A 26,332-nucleotide genomic window follows, 5' to 3' on the forward strand; every position below is an offset into this window, starting at 1 on the left:
GAAGAGTGAGCATAATGCAGTTGAAGGTTTTTTAATTAGTTATGCATATATTGACTCCATATAAAGATATGGAACTGACCAGTAAAAAGAGGACCCTGAAAATACATTGGAAATGATTGTTTATCAGAGCAACTTTTTGTGGTAGCAAAGAATTGGAAACTAAGTGGGGTGCTCATAAGTTGAGGGATAGCTAAGCAAATCATGGTAAAGGAATCCTGTAACAAACAATGAAAGTGATGGTTTCAGAGAAACCTGAGAAGACTTGTATGAACTGAAGCAGAATGAAGTAAACAGAAACAGGAGAATAATTTATACTCTAATAACAACATTATAAAAATGAACAGGTTGAAAGATTGAAGAATTTTGATCAACACAATTTCCAACTATCATTCCAAGAGATCAGATGATGAAGTACCTCCTGACAGAGAGGAAATGTAATATACAGAGACCCATTTTTGCATGTGGCCAACATGGGAAGTTGTTTTGCTTGACTGTACATGTTCATTCCAAGAATTTTGTTTTTCCTCTCTCTCTCTCTCTCTCTCTCTCTCTCTCTCTCTCTCTCTCTCTCTCTCTCTCTCTCTCTCTCTCTTTCTCTCTCTCTGTAGTGGGATGGAATGAGAGGAAGAAACAATAAATGCTTGCTGATTGAAAAAAAAAATTAAAATTACCCCACCCCCACCCCACAAGGAGTTAGAAGACCTGGTTCTCAGGAGTATAATCTTAAACACTTTACCTCACTAGGCCTCAGTTTTCTGATCATTAAAATGGGTGGATTGGTTGGAATAGATCATCTCTAAAGGCAAATTTTAGCTTCTGCCCTTCTATTACTTCTCTTTTTTTCCTTCTGTTACTTCTTTGTAATTAAATATTTCCCCTCACTTCTCCCCTCTCTTCCCCCTAAGAGTGCCAGATTCTTAAGAACCGTCAGGCATTTGGTCAGATATATTTTAGTTGTTGGAGTTCAGGTCTTTGATTTCATCTTTGTAGGTTAACTTCCATTGTGGAAACTCCCTGTACTGGTGGAGATGGGCAACTTCTCTGTAATTTCTAACCTTGGAAGGTTGCCTGAGAGCCCCTAAAAAGCAGTCAGTTGACAAGCACTGATTAAAGACACATAGTGTTGGGCACTGTGTTAAACCCTGGTTATCCAAAAGGCAAAGCCAGTTCCTACCCTCATGGAGCTCACATTCTAATGGTGGGGGGAGACATCAAGTAACTAACTAGTAACCATATTGAAGATATATAGTAATTATATTGAAGACATATAGTAACTATATTGAAGATATATGCAGAGTAGACTGAGGTAATCAGTCTCAGAGGGGAAAGGCACTAGGTGTTTAAATGACTTGTCCATGCTCATATAGTCTATAGTCCATGTCAGAAAGAGGACTTGTACCATCTCTGCCGAGTTCCCTGGATGGCCTTCCATGGACTATATCACACTGCCTCTCACAGCAAAGGAAGCACTTTTTGTATCTTAAAGCACTAACAAACATCAGCTATGTTACTACTCAAATTCCTTTGGTCCATCCATTCCATCCAATGTTACAGGATTCATGGTCCTAAAAACATGCCTTAAAGTCACAAAATTTTTCTGATTATTGTAAGAGGAACCTGCCCATAGTTGATGCTTTTCAGTTACAGAAGCTGGCTTATAAAAAGACTTGTATTAAAATCAAGATGGATCACCATCTTTTCTTTCTGTGAAAGTAGGCCAAGAACCTGCAGGAAGGTCCTGCAGGGAAGGTAGAATTTCTTTTTCCAATTTATTATTAAACATTATGTGTATTTTTAAGGCTTTGAGGAAATGGAGATCAGCCTAGCTGGATTTGTATCAGTGTTATCCATCTGCCCAGGAGACACAATAAGTGTACCTGACTGTTCTACAGGTTGTATATGACAACCTCTATAGATCCGGTGGGGTGGAGGTGGGCACCACAGTGTAATGGAAAGAGATCTGGAGTCAGGGGAGAGCTAGGTTCCAATCTCACCTGTGATATTTAGTATCTGTGTTAAGTGGTCAAATCAATCTTTCTGAGCCTCAGTGTATTCCTTGGTAAAAGGCAGGGGTAATAATACCCATAGTACCTCTCTCAAAGGTCTGTTGTGAGGATCAGATGAAATAATGTATATAGACAGCTTGGCAAATCTTACTGTGTTACTATAGAAATGTCAACCAATGCTATTGTTATTATTTGTATTTTTTAACATAGGAGAGAGACAGAGACAGAGAGAGGAGGGATAAAGAGACAGAGACAGAGAGACAAAGACAGAGATAGACAGAGATAGACAGAGATACAGAGAGAGAGAGAGAGAGAGAGAGAGAGAGAGAGAGAGAGAGAGAGAGAGAGCACTGGCCTGGTTCAAATACTATCTCTGGCACAAACTGGCTGTGGTCAAGTCCCTTAATCTCTCAGTGATCCTTGGGCAACTCTCTAAATCTATAATAGAAAAGATGCCAATCTGTATTGGTAAAGAGTGTTGACTCACCTGGGAGTTCCCTAAACTAGTAAAATCACAAGTCCAGTCCTTATTCCTATCGCTATCTAAACAAAAGCATGTGTTTGGTAGACAGTTTTCCTATAAAATAAATATTCAAAGTCTTTCTTAAATAACTAATGTCACAAAGAATAAATATACCCAAATCTCATCCCTAAATTTTATTTTCACTCTTCTTTTATGCCTCACTCACCTTCCACACTGATTTTTTTAAAAAAGTGAGAACTCATTTTAAATGCTGTTCAAATAATTGTCTATGCCAGTGGTGCTGAACTCAAACAGAAATTGGGATATTAAACAGTCACATAAGGATCCCTGTTGGCTACATATTGACTTAGAAAACCACACATTATGTTCAATTTTATTTCTATTTATTTTGTTCAATATTTCCCAATTATATTTTAATCTAGTTTGTCCCTGCTCAGGAGTGTTGCTGGTCTAATGTGGGCTGGGTGTCATGTTTGAAACCTCTGGTCTATCTATCACCCCAAATTGCTTTTTTTAAAAATGTGTTCATTTCTGCTGAAAATGAAATCCCTGCGGAGGCGATTTTGACTACATATTGGAACAATTATAATGTGTTTGTGTGTCTTTTCCATAGGAAGTAATATCATTTTAGTGGAACCTCTAGGCATCTGGCTTCCTGGGCCATCTGAACCTGCCCAAGTTTAGGTCAGCACTCACAGGGCATCTGCTTCCAGATATTATCACTGTTAGGTCCTACTTTTATTCTCAGCAGTAAGGAAGCAATTCTCTGACATAATCCAGTTTCTCTCTTCTCTTATCCTTGGCTCTTAGACCCATGTTTATTAACATATGAGAAGCGAAGCAGAAGGTGCAACAAAGTTCACCTTCAGAAAGTCTAGTCTCAAAACCACTGGGGAAAACCGAACAAACATCTTTTCATCATGTGCATACTCTCAGCAATGCCATATGACTGTGGATGATGGAACACTGTAGGGCAAGAGTGATGGGAATGGTAGGGGTGGATATATAAAGAGAATCATAGATCTACAAAAGCCCTCAGAGACCACCTCACCTGATCTTTTCATTTTATAGATGAAGAAACTCAGGCCCATGGAGGTTAAGGTATCTGAGGTGAGATTTGAACCTACAGTCATAGCTCTGACTTGAGAGCCAGTGTTTTTTCCACTATGTTGTTCAGTTATTTCAGTTGTATCTGCCTCTTTGTGACCCCATTTGACCCCATTTGCGGATTTCTTGGCAAAGATACTATGGTGGTTTATCATTCCATTCTCCAGCTCATTTTACAGATGAAGAAGCAAGGCAAATAGTGTGAAGTGACTTTTCCAGGGTCCCACAGCTAGTAAGTGTCTGAGGCTGGATTTGAACTCATGAAGATGAGTTTTCCTGACTCTAGACCCAGAGCTCTATGCACTGTGCACCACCTAGCTGCCCTAGGTTAGCTTTCCACTACTATGTTTTTTTTTTTTTTGTTTGTTTGTTTTTAGTGAGGCAATTGGGGTTAAGTGACTTGCCCAGGGTCACACAGCTAGTAAGTGTTAAGTGTCTGAGGCCAGATTTGAACTCAGGTACTCCTGACTCCAGGGCTGGTGCTCTATCCACTGCGCCACCTAGCTGCCCCACTACTATGTGTTATTAACATCTATGTAAAATAACAACATAATATAATAATGACATAGAATAACGTTATTACATGTAAGCAATTAGATATGGAAATATATATGGGAATACTGACAAAGGATGTCATCATCTTTTATATAAGATTTGATTAATCAGGGCTTTTTCTTAAATTCATTCATCCATTTATTCATTCCTAGGGATGAATAGAAAAGAGGAGGTGGGTTGGTTTTATAGTGTGACTGAAAGACATAATAGATATGATTCCATGGTATGCATGCAAGGTCAAGACAACTAGAAGACCCCCAGTGAACCTGCCTTTGAAAGATGTACATATTAGAGGCAAGGGAGGAGTTGGACAAGATAGAAGGAATTGATAATTGGCAATCAGCACCAGTAAAGGGAATGCCCATTGTGGATGAGAACACAGACCCATTAAAGTGTTGAAGAAGCTAATACTTGGTAAGAAAAGTACTTTGTAAACTTTCAAGCCAAGGCTGAATACATTACTTTCCTTCTCCCATTCCATACTCCAGCCAAACCACCCTTTGTACTGTTCCCTCCACACAACATTCCACCTCCTATCTCAATGCCTTTGCTTAGAGGTGGGATTCAAACTCAAGCTTTGACATTTAGAATGCTTTCCACTGCATCAAATTGTTGTCTTGATTTCCAAGAGATATTTGTACTTTTAGGGTAAAATGACCACCCTTCTCTCTGTCTACATCTAGATTTACAAATGGTACAATCCCCTGACCAATGAGGCGTACTTTACACACGTTTCAACGTTGACCTTGGGTTAGTGAAAAGGGTAGTCTGTGCTTTGAGGTTCAGAATGACAAGGAGCTTATGGGGAATCTGAAAAGCTTCCCTGTATCCTCTGATCATTCATTGTTCAGCACAGGATCCAGGCTATTTGTAAATGCTTATTACCAGATAAGAACCATTTGGAAAAGAAGAAAAAGCAAGTTCTTTTTGATGCTAGGACACAAAATAGGCTTTGTTTCTTTTTAAAAACAGTCCTTGTGTGGGAGTAACCTTTTTCCTTCCTAGTATTAAATTGAGCTTATTTCTAATCTTTCCTGTAGAGATGTCCCACAAAATAGGTTTTGATACCATCAATTGATCAGATAATAGTTAAGACTGGATAGCACATAAGAGATGGAAGCATGGAAGAAAATCAGTTATTAGTTAGATATCTTCTGCATAACTACCTACCCTTGGACAAGGAACAAGGGTTAAGTCCCTAAATTCATGTTCTTCATTAATCTTTGCTATACTGGCCCAAATATAGAGTGTCTTTGTCCTCTGCTCCCCCCCCCCTAACTACCTCAGTTTAACTTGTATAAGACCTGAATGTGACCAATAATTGGTGTTATTTTTTTTCCGTACACACAAACACACACACATCTTTTCACTTCGAAGAGATTGTATTTTTTCGGTGGAGACTATAGTAATGGTAGCCCTATGCTCATACCACCAATTGGCTTCTGTAAGAAAAAATATTCCTCCATTAAGTGAATCAACTTAGATTAATTCAACCAAGAAAACTAATGTGAAATAAGAGGTAGAGCTTCAATGTTGAGAATAACCAAGTATAACTTTTGTTATTGTTTTTTAGTTGTGTCCAACTCTACATGACCCTATTTGGGGTTTTCTTGGCAGACGCTGGAGTAGTTTGCCACTTCCTTCTCCAGCTCATTTTACATATGAGGAAACTGAGGCAAATAGGATTAAATGACTTGCTCAGGGTCACACAGCTAGTAAGTGTCTGAGGCTAGATGTGAACTCAGGAAGATGAGTCTTCCTGACTCCCAGCCCAGCACTCTATTATTGCCTCCTAAATACTGTGTTTGTAATTAAATAAATTCAGTTGACAGGGAGCCAAGGCAAGCATTTTTTAAAAAATCTACAAACTTTTAGCAGGTTGAAGGAATACATAAAACCAATAAACCTCAACTAAAAATCAGACTGAAAGCAGTGGGAAGAAATAGAAGAAAACCCCATTCAGAACAGATGGGTAAACCTCTACCTGCCCAGATGTATCCAGGCAGAGGAATCAGATGATGAATAAAAGGGCAGATGTGGCTGTCGGCTTGAGTAGAGAGCCTCATTGCAGTATTCTATATAAATCAGTTCATACCACGTCTATAACCTGTGCCAAGTGCCAAGTGCCAGCTTCCAGCCCAGGGTTTCCACTGAACTCACCTTCTTCAGTTCCTCCTGAATGCACTGGCCATTGTCTTCTGAGGACAGACTTTCTTTCTGATGGTCAGATTCCGTCCTGGGCTCGGACTCCTGTTCCTCACCTGAAGATGTTTCCTTCTCACTCATTTTAGCAGCTAATTCAAACAACCTGGATTTCAGTTTCTCATCTGTGGCGTTTGTCCCGCTTTTATGATGGTGATCTTCACTGCTGATATCCGTCTCTGACAAATCATCAAAAACCTAAAATGCAAACCAAGATGGGGAACCAAAGAAACACCTGTCTCAGCCACGATGTTGACAGCAGTCGACAGACAAGCCCCTCATTCATGGTGTGAGTAATCTGGGAAAGGAGCAGATTTTCACCCCTGAGCAGTATTTTCTATATTTTAGGTTTTCTTTCATAGTACACAGAGGTATTTACTTCGGTGTTTTTAAGTGTATCCTTATATGTATTTAATTCCACAAACCTTTATTAAGCCTATAGTATCCCTAGAAGCTACTAGGTAGTTCAATGGATAAAGTGCTGAGCCCAGAGTCTGGAAGATCTGAGTTCAAATCCAGCCTCACATACTTAGTAACTATATGACCTTGGGCCAATCACTTAACCTCAGCCTCAGTTTTTTACTCTATAAAATGGGGATAATAATAGCATCTACCTCCCAGGGTTGTTGTGAGGATCAAATGAGATAATATTTGTAAAGCGCTTAGCACAGTGCCTGGCACTTTCTTCCTTTCCTCTGTTCTGGGCACTATGGTAAGTGCTAGTTATCAAGAGAAAAATGAAACATTTCCTGCTTACATGTGTATGAGCTGTTTCTACCATTAGAATTTAAGTTCCTTGAGGGTAGTAATCATTTCACTTTTGTCTTTGTGACTGCAGTGCGTAGTACAATGTATGGTACATAATAAATGGTGGTTGTTTAGTCATTTTCCAGTCATGTCCAACTCTTTGTGACCCCATTTGGGGTTTTCTTGGCAAAGGTACTGCAGTGGTATTCCATTTTCTTCTCCAGCTCATTTTATAGGTGAGGAATTGAGAAAAGCAGTGTGAAGTGACTTGCTCAGGGACACACAGCTGGTTAAGTGTCTGAGGCTGGATTTGAACTCTGGTCTTCCTGACTCTGATTCCTGGAGTTCTATCCATTGAGCTATCTAGCTGCCACACATAATAAATTATGTATTGATTAATCAAGCAGCTCAAATTCTACTGGACATTAAGTATAATTCTCTTAAGGGGTTCAAAAGATACTCTGGGCAAACACTCGGCAGCCTATAAAACTCTTTTTCTCCCATGAACATTTGGCAGAATCTCCTCTCCTCTTGATCCTTCCTCTCTCTCCTACCTCCAGTTCTCATCTGATGTCCTGGAGGCTTGGAATGATTTCTCCTAGACTTTGGCATATAGATTCTGACAGGCTAATAATTTACAAGGCTCAGGGAGTTAACTCAATGGAGGGAGGTCTGTATTTTAGCTTGATTGCTCATCAGTTCATGTCTGTCTCTTTGTCAGTTTGCATTTTGTGACTGCTTTGGAAAGAACGACCGATTTTGATGAAATCTGTTGCAGGGCTAAAGGGTGGGATAACAGCTCGATTTTGATTGGTTTTTCAGTTAACCATGTTGAGATTAGGTGGTAATTTATAAGGCCTTCAACCAGGTACATCTCTCAACATTTTAGACAGATTACCATGAAATTGGGGCCTTAAGTGAAGGTTTCAGGGATATACAACTATAATAGAAAGACTGCTAACATTTCACAGAACTTCTGGTAATGAGGAGTGTGTAAATTTAAGGATTTATTGATAATGCATACTAGTACTTTGAAAGTTTGCAGGATCACACAAGTGTAAGCTACTATCCTGAAGAGGATGATAACCATATGACATAATTACATTGGTCAACAACAAATACAATCTTAAGCACAGGAGGATAACTAAATCAAATTTGGTCTTATAAACTTTCTGATCTAAAATAACCAACATCAATATCTCAAAAGGGGAACTAGGTGGCATCCTGGGTAGAGTGCAGGACCTAGGGTCAGGAAGTTACCTTCCTTAGTTCAAATCTGGCTTCAGACACTTATTAGCTGTCTGACCCTAGGTAAGTCACTGATCCCTGTTTGCCTCAGTTTTCTCATCTGTAAAATGAGCTGGAGAAGGAAATGACAAACCACTCCAATATCTTTGTCAAGAAAACCCCAAATGGAGACATGACTGAAATGACTAAGCAACGGCAACAAACATCTCAAAGGAAAGATGACTTTAACTTTTATTTAATGTTTGACTATGCATATTTGTTATAAGAAATTTGTTTTTATTTTTTCCAATGGGATGGCGGGGTGAGAGGGAGAGAAAATAATTTTTTGATAATGTTTAAAAGTAGATAGGGGTGAGAGGTGCTATAAATGTCATTGTATTATTAGTTTTACTTAACTGTGTAAAAATTGGTCCCCACAACTGTTTTCGTTTTTTAAAAATAAGAGTCATTGTGAAGTAGGAGTGATCTATAAATGCATATAATCTTAAAACAAAACTCATCCAAAAAACTTTAAAAAAATAAAAAAAATCCACAAAGAGCCAATTCTTTAAAAAGAATTATTGTATTTAATCGTAACTAATTTTTAAAAAAAGATTGGATCTCTCTATCTCATCTAGGTTTGAAGGACAGTGGCTGGATACTTACGGGCCCACTCCTATTACTCATCAAGATGGGGTAGCTTTAACTGCTCTGGTTTTGACTTGGGCTAATTCACCCCTCTTTGGTAAGCCCTCTGATCCCATCGGCTCACCATCCTCACGAGGCACAGTGCAGACACACAATTGGCTTAGTCCTCAGCAGCTCAGTGCTGCTGAGCTCATGAGATTGCCAACCTTGGTCTAGTTGGCAGTAGGAATTACAGGCATGTGCCGGCACACCTGAGCACATGTATCCATGAGGCAAATTAATGGTAAGATATGCAGGAGTGTGTTGCTGGAGGGGCTAGCAGAGATGAGTGGTATTATGGGAGAAGCACCCTTCTGCAGATAACTATATCTATAGCGATTATAATACTTTCTCTCTCCCTCTTTACCCCCTCACCCCCCACTCGCATTCATGTGTGCATGTGTGGGTAATGAATCTTTCATTGGAAACCTGAGACCTGTTACAGAACGCAAGCTGTTTTTCACTTGATAGAAACCAATGAAAGATTCAGGATATACAGAATAGAAAATGTGGTGGACTTGACTCTGAAATGAAGCGCTGTCGCCATCTATTGGCAAAAACATTGAATAATGTTCTAGGGGGAAAATGGTTGAACTTAGAGAAAAGGTTTATATTGATGAATGTTTCCATAAAGCTCCAAGAATGACCCAGTCATATTAAAGTAATTCATTTTTCTCACCTTTAGACTCATTCTCCAACTGAGTAAACATTTCCAAATGAGGGGAAATGAACCTTTGAAAAAAAAAATTCCTAAAGCCCTCTCTGATGCTCCCTCTCTATAACCTTTTCTTGTAATGTCAAATTTCAAGAGCAGGACAGCGAGCATTTATTAAGCACCAACTATTATGTAGCAGGAACTGTGCTGAGTTCTGGGGATCCAAGTAAATGCTAAAAAACCTCCAACAGCTCTCCCAAGAAGCTCAGAGTCTAACTGGGGAGATGATAGCTAAATAGCCTTGAATGAACAGGATAAATGAGAGGGAAGGCACCAAACATTAATGGGGATTATGAAAGGTTTCTTAAAGAAGCTGGGATTTTTGCTGGACTTGAAAGAACTTGACTTGAGGAAGGGGAGAGGAAGAGAGAGGGGGACAGTCATGGCGGACAGCCAGTGAAGATACACAACTGGGAGATGTCATGTCTCGTTCGAGGGACAAAAAGGAGGCCAATATCACTAGGTTGTCGCATGCATGGATTTGAATAAGGTTTAAGAATACTGTAAAAGTAGGGAGGGGCCAGGTTATGAAGAGGCCAAACCGAAAATATTTTATATTTGATCCTGGTGGTGATCGGGAACCATTGAAGTTTATTGAATAGTTGGGTGCTATGGTCAGACCTCGATGACTTTGGCAGCTGAGAGAAGTGGGGAGAGATTTGAGGCAGGCAGACCCACCAGCGGTCTATTGCAATAGTCTAGGCATGGCTTACACCATGGTGGTGGCAGTGTTAGGGGAAAGAAGGGGTTAAAAACATCAGGAATTGACAGCAGATTGGATATGGTGGGGTGAGAGAGAATGAGTTGAGGATGATCCCTAGGTTGTGGGCCTGAGTTACTGCAAGGTTGATGGTATTTTTTACAGTAATAGTAAAGTTTAGAAGAAGTTTAGGTGACATAGTGGGTAGACTGCTGGGCCTGGAGTCAGAAAGACCAGAGTTCCCAAATGCCTCCCTATTCACAGAAAAGGCCATTTTGGCACACAAAACCAGGCTGGAAGTTTAGGCTAGATAGGCCTTTTCTTAACTCCAAGTGTTCTCTTCTTTCTAACACCTAGTATGCTTTAATAAATGCTAAATGCCCAAAGACTGGTGCTAAAGCATCTAATTTATGGCGACCACTCATTAGGGTTTTTAGACATCACAGTTAGATTTTAAACAACACAGTTTGGCCTCAGACATTCACCAGCTGTGTGGTCCTGGACAAGCCACTTAACCTTTGTTTGCTTTAATCTACTGGAGAAGGAAAGGAAAAATCACTCCAGTGTCTTTGCTGAGAAAACCCCATGGGGGTCACAAAGAGGTGTACACAACTGAACAATGGAAGAACAAAATTTAGAAGAGGGGAGGACCTGATGGGAAAGATGGTGAGCTCAATTTTGGACTTGTTTAGTTTAAAATGTCTATGGAACATCTAGTTTGAGAACTCTAATCAGAATTTAAGAGCAAAGAGATGACTGTTGAATACCTGAGAGATGATGAGATTATCAAGGGAAATAACACAGAGGGAGAAGAGAAGAGGGCTCAGGACAGAGTCCCAGGAGGCACCCAAGTTTTGCAGATGTGACCTGGATGAAGAGACCGAGGAGTGGTCAGATAGGTTGGAGGAGAACCTGGGTAGAATAGTGTGCCAAAAACATGGAGAAGAAGGTGACCAACAATCCCAAAAGCTGCAGAGAGGTCAAGAACACTGAGAAAGGGCCCTCCATTAAATGTGGCCATTGGGAGAGCACTGGTAACTTTGGAGAGAGCAGTTTTCATGGGATGATGAGGTTTGAAGCCAAACCACAGAGAATTAAGAAGAGAGTGAGAAGAAAAGTCGAGGCATGAACTTGTGAGTCAAAAAGACTTGGATTCAAATCCTACTTCAGATGCTAGCTGAGTGACCCTAGCAAGTCACTAATTATCCCTATGCCTCAGTTTCCTCATTTGTAAAATGAAGGAGTGGAGCCTGATAACCTCTAAAATCCTTTCCAACTTTAAACTTGTGATCCCATGGTCTTGTAATCCTATTAATTAACTTGCAGCAAGGGACATCTCTTGGCTTCCATTTTTCATCCATAAAAGAAGACCTGTAATGTTCCTTTCTGGTCTTAGATTCTCTGAATGGTCTCCACAGAAAGTCTTCTGGATGAGGCATCCAGAGAATCAAGGGATCACTGTGGGCTTGAGCAGTCAGGAAAGCTGCCTGGAGGAGGGGGAGTTTCAGATGTATCCAGGATGGCTAGAGATGAGGTTAAGGAGCCAGAGTGTATGAGGCATCCCCATATGAGAACAGGTTAAGTACGGTGCATGCCACATAGAAGACACTGATATTTGTAAACTCATACGATCATAGCCCTGGAGAGAGGCTTCAGATGCCATCCAGTCCAACACTCTTATTTTACAGTTGGGGAAACTGAGGCCCATGGAGGTTAAGTTCACCCAAGCAGTGTCAGAGGTGGGTTTTGAACCTGAGGCATCTTCCTATCTTTGGGGCCACTCTCTATCTGTTCCACCATGCTCCTTCTCTTGAACTTTTACAAATATCAGTAAAAATAAGGGGCTGTTACCTGATTCGAGTCTGAATCCTTCTCATGGCTTTGGGTGGGGGGCTTTTCTTCATTCAGCTCGTCAGAGGCCAGCCTGCTCCTCCTCCACCTCCTGGACCGCTTGTCAGCTGTGTGGTGGGTGTTCTCAGCATCACTGCTGTCTGAGTCCTGTGTGTCAGCAGCCTGGGGGTTGAAATTTACATCCAGCCCTCCTTGTGATTGTGCTTTTTCTAGTGAATAGTTGCTAGGGGGTTTTCTCTGTAGCCAAGGTCTCTTGGCTGGTCCTTGAACTTCCCGGGAAGAGCTCACTGAGGAAGTCTCTGAGTCAGAGCACATGGTCTCAGGGTTGGTGTAAAGACCAGAGGAGGGGGAGGTTCCTCGAGGACATTGGTCATGGCCGTAAGCCCACTCAGGGTGATGCTGGGAGTCGGCGGAGCAGGAATTGTCTGACAGGCTCTGGGGTCTCTGATGAAGCTTGTTCAGGGTCATATTCCAGTCAAAGTCATCCTCACTATCTGAGCCCATCTCATCATAGGCAGATACCACGCTGGACTCTTTCTCCAGAGCCTGGAATGCCCGGCTCTTTGGTTTGGCCAGAAGTCGGGGATGAGGAAACGGCTTATCCTTCAAGGCCACCCAGTTCCCATCAGCACTTTGCAAAACAGGGTCTGGATCTAGAAAGAGGAAAAAAGAAACACCCATGAGGCATCCTCGGCTCAGCTAGTTTTTTTTTTTGTTGTTGTTGTTTTGCGGGGCAATGGGGGTTAAGTGACTTGCCCAGGGTCACACAGCTAGTTATGTCAAGTGTCTGAGGCCGGATTTGAACTCAGGTCCTCCTGAATCCAGGGCCGGTGCTTTATCCACTGCGCCACCTAGCCGCCCCCTGGCTCAGCTAGTTTTGGCAATGGCACAGTAAATAAGTGACACCTTGTAGGTGTTTGCGATGGGGGAAGGGAGAGTGCTCTTGACTGGTCTTCACTTGGATCAAAGCAATAAGAGGATGGGCCACATGGGTCACAGATGGAGGGAAAGCATTATAAATATGGTCTCCCTGATTTTCTTTTCTTTCTTTCTTTTTTTTTTTTTAGTGAGGCAATTGGGGTTAAGTGACTTGCCCAAGGTCACACAGCTAGTAAGTGTTAAGTGTCTGAGGCCGGATTTGAACTCAGGTACTCCTGACTTCAGAGCCAGTGCTCTATCGACTGTGCCACCTAGCTGCCCCCTTCCCTGATTTTTCAATGGGCTCCTCTACTAGAACTTTGAAGGGGGGAGCTCAGGAAGACCTTTGTATCCCAGCAGGAACTAGGGCACATGAACTGATTTGATCAGTAAGTAGTAGGAGGCAGGGCTTTTGAGGTTGGGGTCTGCTGGAGTCTCTTGATCTTGCTTGATCTCTCTTTCCTTCTGGTCAGCCAGGACAGGAGGCTCCTCTTGGTTCTGCTGCCTCTCTCTCTCTTTTTTCTTTTCTTAGTTAGGCTGAGCAGGAGAATTGAGGGCTCTTTCTGTTCAGTATCCCTTTTCTTCTTGAGGATGAACCAGTAGAGAGCTACTGTGGCTACTCAGTTTTTCTCTAGGCAGAGGTGGTAGAAGGCTATTTTTCTGACACAGAGAGGAGCTACCAACAAGCTTTTTCTTTCATGTTCTTGCTTTTCCTCTCCTTCTGCTAGGAATTGGAAAGTCTGTGTGACCTTGAGTCAAGGCAAGGCCTCAGAAATCTGTTGCAAATGCATGGCCATCTCCTTTCTGCACCTTATGTTTTTAGGATTATTGTTGAAAATTCTATTTTGCCTATGCAAGAGTCATTTTTGATAGATTTCTCTTTGTACAAAGCTAGAAATGTCTCCCTATGGTCCAGGAGCTTGATAATCTAAGACTGTATGTTATTGAGTTAAGAATTTACTCTGTCATCTGTATGCTTCATGCTACCCATTAAATACATTCCTCCCTTGAGCGAACTCTGTCTTTCTTTTCTTAGGCATGGCTTCCAGGCAGGCTCATGGCCTTGCAAATAGGAAAGCATCGACCCTCAACAGATTTGAAGTGCAAGTAGGGTGGGAAAAAATTGTATTGCCTTAAAATGTTGAGGAATGTCTACCCTCTGGCTCCATCTTGACTATTTCTTGGGAACACAAAGAGAATATAGTTGTCTCAAAATTCTGGGGAAGAAGGATAAAAGCTAGCAGAGAGTGGGGTAAGTGAAAGAATTGATTTAGTCTTCAAAGTTCCATAGGAGGTCCCCATAGGTACACCTAGAACTTCAGGATTTCAGGGCTGGGTGTGGGGTTGCCACCTTGATCTGGATACAATTTTCTCTCCCCTATAGGTTGAAGTTGAATGTGAGGGGTAAAAGAAATAGAAGAAATCTCCTTAAGTCCCGCCTAGCCTAGGGACTCTAAGGGGTATAAGGACAGTACTGACTTATAGAGTGAGTGGGGGTGGGGCAAGATTTAACTTGAGGGTTCTGACATCAAATCTCAGTCAGGTCTCCCTGGGTAACCCTACTCACAGACAAAACAATTTAGGCACCATCTGACTCACCCAACATCACCAAGATTACAACCTCCGCTGTTCTTTGTGTATTTGTACCTCCTGATGATGCCTAGCATCATGGCATACCAGCTACATAGATATATGGAAATGAACTGAACAGCTGCAGGGACTTGGGTCAACAATGACTTTGGTTTCCAGTCAAAGGAGCTGAGCCCACTCAACTGGGTTCTTATTCCATGCTGTTCTATAGTCAGTCATGAAAATGTATTAATATCACACAGCCACCATTTCCTTGACTTCTGCGACAACTATTGTCCTAAGAAAGTGCTTTTTTATACTCAGTGGGAATTATAGCACAAGTTATCTAGAAATGCCTCCAATACACAAATAAACTTATGTATATCTATGTTGTTGTTCATCCTTTGTTATTTATTTTATTAAAGTTTTTTCTTTTTTTTTTTCTTTTCTTTTTTTTGTGGAGCAATAAGGTTTAAGTGACTTGCCCAGGGTCACACAGCTAGTAAGTGTCAAGTGTCTGAGGCTGGATTTGAACTCAGGTTCTCCTGAATCCAAGGCCAATGCTTTATCCACTGTACAATCTAGCTGCCCCTCATCCTTTTCTTAAAAAGGGCCGATGACATCATGAGAGTGACATCTTGACTTGCTTGAGAATTGGATTTAAGCAAGCAGAGCTGAACAAAGTCACCAGCCTCACTTTCACTTCCAGAGTCATCAAAGTTTGGTGGCAAGACAGAATTTAAGATGACTGGCGAAAGCCCTGGCAGTGGTGAGTGACCTTGACCTTTCTAAATTAAGCGGGGAACTGTAACGATTGGAATGACGCCACCTGCTGGAGACTTACTGTAGAAGAGTTCCGCCCATGAAGCGAAGGTCTTTGAGGGAAAGATCAGGAGTCTTTTCTTTGGCGTCAGGAAGTGACGAGGGCTAGTGGGAGGAGGAAGGAAGAGACTGGCGCTCGTCGGTCTCACTCTCTTTCCTTTGGACTCTGGTGGAGAGCGGAGCTAGAAATGTGCTCTCCCTTTAATAGATAGGAATCTAGGCCTTTCTCTCTCTTTACCAAATTCTTATTCTCCTTAATAAATGCTTAAAAGTCTAACTCTTGCTAAAGCTTATAATTGATTGGCGACCACTCATTAGATATGTTAGACAGTTTAGCTAGAATTTTAGCCCTTAACAGATCCTTTCTAAATTAAGGTCTTTCTCAGATCTCTGTTGTTCTGAGGCAACAATGACAAAGGGCTACATAAGAAGTGAGATTACTGATGGCCCAATTTATCATCACAAAGCTATCAATCTGGGAGGGGAAGACCCTTAGAGTTTCTGGCCAGAACAGAAAACAACTGCTATTTACACTCATTCTAAGCTGTCAAAATCCACCCCAAATAAATAAATAATCAAATAAACAACCAAATAAATAAACAAATGAATGAATGAATAGATGGATGAATGAATAAATAGATAAATATATGTATACACATGTGTATATGTCATGTATGTATATATAACTATGGGTGTATATGCATACCTATGCATACATAAGTGTATGTACTGGACTTCTGATTTCATTGGTATAAAGAACTCCCAGGGAGAAAACTCTCCTTAAACTGTCTATTAAATGCCTTCTCTTTCCCTTAGAGTCTTAGTTGCCTGGAAAAGGAAAGGGGTTAAATTATTTGCCCACAGAGATATTATAGATCAGAAGTAGGGCTTGAATTGAGGCCTACTCTCTAGCTCCTGTGCCATGTTCCCTCTCATCTATATCTTTACTGGTGCTAATATGATTGAGTACATAAACGTCAAATATAATCATAATGTAATAAAACTTTTCCTTTGGGCAGGGCAGTTAGGTGGGGCATAGGAATAGGAGTCTAAAAAACCTGAGTTCTGAATCCTGCTTCAGACACAAACTATTTGTGTGACCCTGGGTCAGTTAATTAAACCTCTCTGTGCTTCAGTTTCCTTACCTATAAAATGGGAATAAATTGCTAGCTATTGTTATTTTTGCTATTACTATGTTTTAGACAGTTTTGTATGTATGTCATCTCACGTAAACCTCAGAAAAATTGTGTGTGTGTGTGTGTGTGTGTGTGTGTGTGTGTGTGAGATGAGTAGGGTACAACAATCATTGTCTCCTTGTTATAGATGGAGAAGCTGTGGGTCCAGGCAGTAATTTGACTTTCAGGGCTGGGAGTCAGACCTTTTAACCTCCAAATCTAATTTTCAGTCTGCCATGTTGCTTCTTCTACCTGGGCTAGGGCAGGGTGATTCTGTGAAAGGGGAAGGAGATGGAATAGATTACCTTCCAGGGCCTTCCAGATCTAAGATAGGTATCTTTCAATAAGTGGGATTAGAAGCAAACTTGAGGTCAAAGCACCAGAGTCTGTTGGTATCATGGAAGGGCCATGGTGGGGCTCTGCAAGAGAAACTAGGCTTTGAACCCTAGCTCTGACACCTTCTAGCAGCGTGAACATGTCACCTCACCTCTCATCATTAATTTTCTCATCAATGAAATAAAGAATGCCTGCTACCTGGTTTATGAAACTATTAGGCAGAAAGTGTTCTAATCCAGAACCAAGATTAAAATATAATTGGGGGGCAGCTAGGTGGCACAGTGGATAAAACACTGGCCTTGGCTTCAGGAGTACCTGAGTTCAAATCTGGCCTCAGATGCTTGACACTTACTAGCTGTGTGACCCTGGGCAAGTCACTTAACCCCATTGCCCTGCCCAAAAAAAAATGTAATTGGGAAATGTTTAACAAAATAAATGAAAAGACAAGGCAACATAGATAATGTTGGTTTGTGGGTTTCTAAGTCTATGCTGCCTGCAGGGATCCATTTCTATTTAAGTTTGACACCCTTGTTCTACTCAACCTTAAGACACTCTAGGAATGGGAGTTGGCATTACAATCACTCCAAATGACAAAGCTGACTTTGCTTTTTACTCTGGCCTTCTCTTCCATTGGCATGGGGTGCCATGTCACTGGGAGGTATGGGCACGGGTCAGAATCTCAGATCCCACTTTTCAAAACCACAGAAGTTGTGAGGTGCAGAGGACAAACATCTTGCCTTTGATGGAGGGATCTAAATAAAGCCTGCCATGAGAGTTCTCTTCAGACGCCCTGTGACGTGACGGGCACACCAACTAGAAGGAGGCAAAGAAAGAAGCTCTGGGCAGAGGTATTTTAGCCCCCATTTGCTCATCCCTCTGGCTGAACTGAAGCGTTGACACCCTTTGAGGGTGGGGGGGTCCTTGGATTGGCCCAATTCCCTTAGAGCTGCCGAGATTCTGAGCTCGAGATGATTGTTTTCTTGACCCTTCAGTGCTCAGTGGCTGGAGGGTGTGACGGATGAATGGGCCTTTTTGACCAATTCCTCTCCCAAAGCATAAACAATTATATAAAAATTAGGACGACATTCATTAATAAACTGAGGAGACTCAATCCAGTCCTTGGCTGCTTTTCCTCTTCCATTTCTGGGCTGTCTAATGGAGAAATGACTCCTGGAGATCATCGGTTCTGTTAAACAAATTAGACAGCCCTTGGGGTGGGGGGGAGGGAGGCTCTTTTGTTAAAATGCTTAACAGCATCCACACCAGAATGCCCAGAGCCAAACATTCTTCAAGAAAATATTGCGGACAACTAGGCGCCAGCCCTGGATTCAGAAGGACCTGAGTTCAAATCTGACCTCTGACACTTGACACTTACTAGCTGTGTGACCCCAGGCAAGTCACTTAACCTCATTGCATCGCAAAAAAAAAAAAAAGAAGAAAAAGAAAAAAAAAAGAAATATTGGCGGCATCTTCTGGCTGAGATGCAGACACTCTTGGTTTTTTATGCCCACCAAGTAGCCAACTTTTTGTACATATGCATTAAGATTACTTACACAGCTCTGCCTTAGTTTGTTATTAATGTCATCAGTAACATATTACTAATATTACTGAAATAATTTCATAATATTAATTAATTTTCTATTGTTAGAGGTGATGTAATAGTTTATAATATAATTAATATTATTTTTAAAAGTTCATAATGATCTGAATGACAATAGCTCTTATTTATGTCACTTGTTAAGGCTGATAAAATATTCTCTACACAACAATCCTATGAGGTAGGCAGATAAAGAGAGGCAGTATGGTTCAGTGGAAAGTACGGATTACACAGAGATTCCAGTGGTTTGGGGTCTGGAAAATTTAGGTTTGAAGTCGCTTCAGACACTTACATGGGCAAATCACTTAACAATTCTTCCTTTGTAGAATGAGAATAATGACAGCTTAAAACTGTTAAAACTAAACTATCTCCCTCCTGGGTTGTTTGAGGAGCAAATGAGAGAATGTATGTAAAACCTGTATAACTGTCATTTATAATTATTATTGGGCTGCTAGGTGGCGCCATAGTGCATAGAGTCTGAGCTTGGAGTTGGGAAGACTCATCTTTATAAGTTCAAATCTAGCCTCAGATACTTACTAGCTGTGCCTAAGGTCCCATAGATAATAAGTGACCAAGTCTTTTGATTCCAGAAGGAATCAAGCCATGTTTCCTACTATATCACATTGCCTCTTATGCTTGTATGCAGGGGATGCCTTCCACTGTGCATACAATCAATTTTTGCAAGTGGAATAGCTTGCAAGGGTAATAGGCAAGCCCCCAATTTAAAGGAATCTCATGGTGAGTCTTGATGGAAGGCATAGCATGCTGTGATAGCACAGGACCAGGATGGGGAGGCTGGGGTTGGAGTATGTGCTCTGTCTCTAACTAGGCATGTGCTATTGGGCAAGGCATCTGACCTCTGTTTCCCAACTTATAAAAGGAAGGGGTTAGCCAATTGATCAATAAGGTCCCCTTAGAGGTCCAATGTTCTTTGATTCTATTATCTTATAAGGAGAAGCCAAGAATGGGCATTACTTTCGACTACAACTACAACTACAACAGCAGCACTTTAAGGTTGTCAAAATATTTTAAATACACTATTTCATTTTATCCTCATAAAAATGCTGGGAGTTTGATGCCATTATTATCCCAATTTTACAGATGAGGAAACTGAGGTGGAGAAACTTAAATGATGGGCCCAGAATCACACAGCTGAGGCTGGATGAGAATGTAGGTCTTCCTGGCCACAGGTCTAGCTCTCTATGCACTGCACTAAGTAGTTGCTCTGGAGTTTGGGAAGTAGAAGCAAGTAATGAGAACATGGAAAGGACAGAGAACGTAAGACTTGGGTACACATGTCAGTAACATTTCAAATGCTGAGCATCATCAGTTAGACAGAAGCTTATTGCTAGGTGTGTGATACAGTGAAAAGAACAGTGGAATTAGGATCAGGCAAAATCTTAAACTTTATTTATGTCAGTTTCCTCATTTGTAAAATGGGAATAACCTCACAAGGCTCATTGTGAGGAAGGTGCTTTGGAAACATTGAATCACTACGTCAATGTGAGTTATTATTATGAGCTACCATCATAACAATCTTTTGAGCCCATGAAGGAACCAGGAAGCTCTGGGATAAGGGCACAGGGGCCATGGAGATGCCCTCAGTTCTCACTGGTTTCTTTGGCACTGTGCCTGATGGAAGTGAGTGACAGGTCTTCCTTGGCCATGGCCAACAAGATCACTGGGCTTGGCCCAGCTTTAGCATTTGAAAAATGAGAAAGTTATTTCGGACTTGTATTGAAGGCTCCTGTTGTGCAGCCTAATGAGCAACCACAGGTCACTTTTCAAAGATGCAGACCTACTATAAGTACATAAAAATGGTTACTTGTCTCATCCAGTCTGTCCATGCTCTTCCAGCTGGGTAAGGCAGCATGCTCTTGTTCCTTTGGCTTCTGGGCCTGGACCCTCTGCTCTGCCCACAGGGCCTCCAGGGGTACTGAGACCTTCGACTCTTTGCTTGGAGCCTCTTCGCCAGCGAGGGAGAGTGCAGACTGGGACCTCTGCAGAAATAAGATACAGGGTCTTAAAGGGAACAGCTGCCAACTTTTCAGGCCACTCACAGCAGATGATCAACAAGTATTTACTAAACACTTATTGTGTGCCAGGCATATGCTAGTTGTAGGGGATACAAGTACAAAGAAAGAAACAATGGTGACTCACAAGCTTACGCTCTAATGGGGGAGACAGGTACATACATATACATATATATGCATATATGTAGACCATGTCCTACAGTCTCTGTCTTACCCTGTACCCCAAGTCTATCCCCTCTCTGAAAGGAGGTGGCTGGCTGGCTTCATCACCAGTTGGTCATTGAATTGACCAGAATATCATACAGTCTTTCAAGGCTGTTCATCTTGATGATGTTCTCATACAAATAGTTCTCCTGGTTCTGTTTATGCATATTTGTTAAAAGGATTTCCCCACCCCATTCCAACAGGGGACAGGTGGTAGGGAGACAAAACAGATGCTTTTTTAGTTGGAAAATTAACTAACTAACTAACTAACTAACTAACTAACTAACTAACTATATACTAAGCTATCTCTCTCTCTATACATGCATACATATATAGATATAGATATAGATAGATATCCTAATAACAAGTCAGTAAATTCAAATATGTACAAATTAGTTAAATACAAAGTAATCTGGGAGTGAGGGAATTGCTGTCCTGGTATTTTCTCCAACTTCTTTGATCACTGGTCCTTTTTAGTTTCCTTTGCTTGCTCATCATCCATACCATGCTCCCTATCTGTGAGTGTCCCCCAAGGTTCTGTCCTGAGCTCTCCTTTGTTCTCCCTCTGTTCTCATTCTCTCTCTCTTTCCTTCCTTCCCTCCCCCTTTCTCTTCCCTTCCTTCCTTCCTTCCTTCCTTCCTTCCTTCCTTCCTTCCTTCCTTCCTTCCTTCCTTCCTTCCTTCCTTCCTTCCTTCCTTCCTTCCTTCCTTCCTTCCTTCCTTCCTTCCTCCCTCCCTTCCTCCCTTCCTCCCTCCCTCCCTTCCTTCTTTCCTCCCTCCCTCCCTCCCTTCCTTCTTTCCTCCCTCCTTCCCTCCCTTCCTTCTTTCCTCCCTCCCTCCCTCCCTTCCTTCCTCCCTCCCTCCCTCCCTCCCTTCCTTCCTTCCTCCCTTCCTCCCTCCCTCCCTCCCCCCTCACTGTGAGGCTTCTTGAAGGGAACAACTGTCTTTTGCCCCTTTGTATCCTCAGTGCTTGGCACAGTGCCTTGTACATAGAAGGTACTTAATAATCGTTTGTTGACTGACTGGTAACTTTGTCAACTCCTATGATTATAACTATTCTCTCTATAAGATGACATATGTGTACCTATAATTAAGATGTGTATATATGCACTATATATTCTAATGTATGTATTATGTCTCATTGTATATATGCATACACGTGTGTATGTATGTATATCTGTATAGGATGTCCCAAAAATCTTGGAGCAGTTAGATTAAAGCAGAACTAAGACTTTTGGGACACTTTGGACACAATGTATGTATATGCACATGCATATTGACATATATTCACACATGTATTTATGTGTTATAATCACACACATATTTAATGTAATATATAGATACCAACTATGTGTGTGGAGGTGTCTGCATGTGTATCAGAGGGGGTTTGATTAGAAAATTGTTAGGGTTCCTTTCTAGCTGTAATGTACTCTGATACCAAAATATTAGTACATCCTGGTAAAACTTAGTTTTGTCAAGTGGGGGCGGGGCAGAACTTTCATATTAACCTTCAAAAAGTATTAACTCCAATTCCCTTATGCAAAACTACATGTTCCAATGGAGAATTCCTTTCAGTAGGAGATTGCAGACCTGCCAGGCCCCCTGGCAAACTTGAGAAATGTAATCATATCAAACAGTACCACTAAACTAGATGTGATTTATTCCTATACTGATGTATACAGATAGATTACCAAGAAGCAGGAAACCACATTTTCCATGTAAAATTGTTGGGGTTATTCCTAATTGTTAGCTGAGGGTTGCTGGGTTTATCCATTAAGACTCTGTTTTTTTTTTTTTTCCAATGCAATAACCAGAAAGAGTGAAGAGTCTCCAGGATTACCGCAAGCATTCGAAAGATTTGGGGCAGCATTTCTCCTGGATATTTTGAAAACCCACTGGTTATATATCATACCAATAGATCTCAACCAGGAGCCAATATCCATGTTCAACTCAGAGCTGGGCATCACTGTTAAGGGAGGAAAATATAGCTGCCACCAGAAACCCCTGGGGAGGTATATTTATATTGTGAGATGAAAAAGCTTTATACTCAAGAAGGAATGTAGTAGAGTGGATAGAGAACTGAATAGTGATATGACTCTGGACAAGTCACTCAACCTCTCAGTGTCCCAACCAACTCAAACTCTTAATTGTTGATTAAGTCCCAACCTATATTGATAGTTTCATCTCTGGGAGTTTTCTATAGCAATGAATCATAAAAATAAATCAACCCTTCCTTAGTGTCCCGAATCATGCCTTGCACACAAAAAGCTCTCAGTATTTGTTGAACAGAAACCAATTTTTCTAACAATTAACGGAAATGAATTTATTGTCCAGAAGATGGCACCATACTGACATATTTTCTTGATCACTGAATAGTTTTACCCTATCTGCTAAAGTTGTGAGGAAGAATTTATTTATTTAAATCATATAGTATTGCCGCTTACAGTCCACATCCGAATTATCCCTCTGTAATTTATCTATTGTCTGTCCGTGTTTCCAGAGCTTCTCACTTTCCTCTCTTTTCACTCCCTTTTCTCCTTGTCCTGTTTTGTTATTGTTCAATCCTTTTCAGTCATATCTAAGTCTTTTTTTTTTTGGCAAAGATACTGGAGTGGTTTGCCATTTCCTTCTCCAGCTCACTTCACAAATGAGGAAATTGAGGCAAACAGGGTTAATTGATTTGTCCAGGGTCACACAACTAGTAAGTATCTCAAGCCAGATATGAACTCATGGAGTAGATGAATCTTCCAGATTACAGGCCCTGAGATCTAGCTGCCTCGGGGTATTTATTTAAGCAAAACAAAACAAAACAAAGGGGATCCTTTGAAACTCTGGAGGAAAGGTATCATAGTCCTAAATTTTTACTTAAAGTAGCTTAAAATTCTAAACATGTAATAACCACAGAAATAAAAACATCTCTGTGCTTACTGAATTTCATCTTAGTGGTCTATAGGAGTGAAATTGGAGACTTTTCCCCTAGTCAATGACTTGCATGGACATTTTCAGATGCTCTCAGCTGGTATTTCTCTAATTAGTTGAGGGAAAAAAGAGAATTCATTCTATTCTTGCTTTGAGAATTTTGAACATAATAGGGAATAATTTACTCTTTGAGCTCAGATCCTGAGTCAGGCTACTGGGCTTCGTTGTTGCATGTGGTTAGTCCTAATGACAAACAGATGGTGTCATCAGTCTCTTCCCTTCTCCTCTGACAAATGGCCCTGATGAATGTTTGGTAGGAAATGAGGCACCGAACAGCTAATGTTACTAAATAAGGTGGCTCTGTAATTTTAAAAAGTGCTGTCAGGTTTTTTCCCCAGGGTGCAGGAAATGCTTTGGAAAAATCCATCAGAGAGAAGGTGTCAACAGACAAATCTCACTAATTCCTTCTAATGATAGGGAAGGCCAGTCTAAATCTGTAAAAAAAAATCTGAATCACAGACAACTTTAAAAGATATTTACTCCTTTTTTCTCATCTAACCCAGATGCCTTTCTACCTCCTTACTGTCCCTGTAAATCCTAGCCATCCTTCAGGGCCCCAAAAAGTCTTATTTCTTCCATGAAACCTTTGTCTGCTGTGTCTAACCATATAGTTTTTAATTTTTTCTTGAATTATAGAGTTTATAGCACACAATTTTTCCAACTTTGTATAAACTACACCATACTGTTAGCTCTCTAATTGTTTCAAGCATTCATGTCAACTCATCAACTAGATTGTAATACGTATCCCTGATAGCTTATATTTATAAAAACCGTCTCATTTGATCCTCACAACAAACCTAGGAGGTAGGCACTGCAGGGATTATTATTCCCACTTTATAGCTTAAGAAACTGAGGCTCGGTTAGGTCAAGTGCCATATAGCCATATTAAGTGCCAATTTGAACCTCCATCTTCTTTAAGTCTTTGTGTTCTCTTCTAATACCACACTATCTCTCATTGAAGGCAAGTACCATGTCTAATACCTCTTTCATTTCCTTTATAATGCCCAGTCTAATTTTTGCCACAGAATAATTATTCTTTATTAAACACTTCTCAATTGTATTGCTTTTGGGTCCATATAGTAATATCAGTAAACAAAGTGATTACAAATAGGGCGTCCTGTCTAAATTTTAAAAATAAATGTATAAAGATGATATATCATTGGTATAGTCATTTTTTTGTATGCAACTGGATGCTGCTGTTTGGGAGAATTTTTTTGTCTTACATAGATTAAACCTTTTTTCTGTAATCGAGTTTGTACTTGCCCATTGCTTTGAAATTATCTCTATCTTTCTGAGAGATGTCTGATGTTAGGGAAGTGCCCTCTCTTTTTCTAGTCTTGGTATTCCTTAAAATAATGCTGCCTGACATAAATAACTTTGCAATAGTGCCCATGGTGGTGGTGGTGGTGGTGACGACAATGCAGATGCATTATGACCAAACCCATTTTAATGTTACATAATTCATTCTTCATCTATTTGCAAAGTCCTGTGTTGGGCACTAGGGATATGAAAAACTGAATCCTAACCTTATGGGGTTTACAATCTACTAGGGGATGGTGTGGGATTGGGGTAGGCAGGAGATGATTGTATATACTGAGGTAAGTAAATCCAGAACAGTTTAAAGAAGGAGTTTTGGGGGAAGCTAATTGTAATACTATTTCTTGGATAATAGTGTTCTGATTAAATTCCCTGCTCCAAAATTTCAAGCAATATATTGTTTTTGTGGAACCAATAAACAGAGCTAGACAGCACATTTCTGTATAGGCAGTCCTCAATCTACAATGATTCAATGAAAATCAATTCCCATTTGCACTACTCTGCCAATTATGCCTATGTTATTATTTTGGCAAACATTTTAAAAGTGTTTAATATTTGCAAAGTACCTGCTGGTAGGCACAGGAATATATGGATCCTATCTTCAGAGGGCATCCTTTGTCATGGATGCTAATTCATTCATACTGATTTCTGTAATATCTATTACATAAAATGAATAATGCCATAAATTCAGATAATAATGCACAAATATACGGTACCTTAATTTTTATGACATTTTCTTCACAATCACTCTTTGAGGTAGAGTGGCACACGCATTATTTTTAGGACAATGGAGTCACCTTATAACTCATATTTGTGCAAATGTGTCTAGGAGAGGCAGAGAGAGATAATAGAGAGGCGGAGAGAGATAATAGAGAGGCAGAGAGAGATAATAGAGAGACAGAGATAGATATAGAGAGAAGAGACAGAGATAGAGAGAAGGAAGGACAGGGACAGATAGAGACAGAAGAGACAGGGAGGGAGAAAAGGACAGAAACAGAGATGGACAGTGACAGAGAGACAGAGATAGAAACAGAATCAGAACCAAAGAGACAGTGACAGAGACATGGTGAGGTAGAGACAGAGACAAACACAAAGGAGAGAG

At 40.8% G+C, this 26,332-nt stretch overlaps 1 protein-coding gene across 2 annotated transcripts in view; it reads right to left on the reverse strand.

Annotated features, from left to right (window-relative positions):
- LOC122729861 (myosin VIIA and Rab interacting protein) overlaps nucleotides 1-26,332 on the reverse strand; it is a 441,763-nt gene that overhangs the window by 43,597 nt on the left and 371,834 nt on the right. For both annotated transcript variants that reach the window (XM_043968959.1, XM_043968958.1), the window contains exons 9-11: nucleotides 20,524-20,698; nucleotides 12,282-12,934; nucleotides 6,313-6,552 (exon numbers count right to left, since the gene is read on the reverse strand). In XM_043968959.1, coding sequence (XP_043824894.1) covers nucleotides 6,313-6,552; nucleotides 12,282-12,934; nucleotides 20,524-20,698 — 1,068 coding nt within the window. The remainder of the gene's footprint in view (nucleotides 1-6,312; nucleotides 6,553-12,281; nucleotides 12,935-20,523; nucleotides 20,699-26,332) is intronic.

This window comes from Dromiciops gliroides, chromosome 5 (genome assembly GCF_019393635.1).
Source record: "Dromiciops gliroides isolate mDroGli1 chromosome 5, mDroGli1.pri, whole genome shotgun sequence".
In the NCBI taxonomy this organism is placed as follows: domain Eukaryota; kingdom Metazoa; phylum Chordata; class Mammalia; order Microbiotheria; family Microbiotheriidae; genus Dromiciops; species Dromiciops gliroides.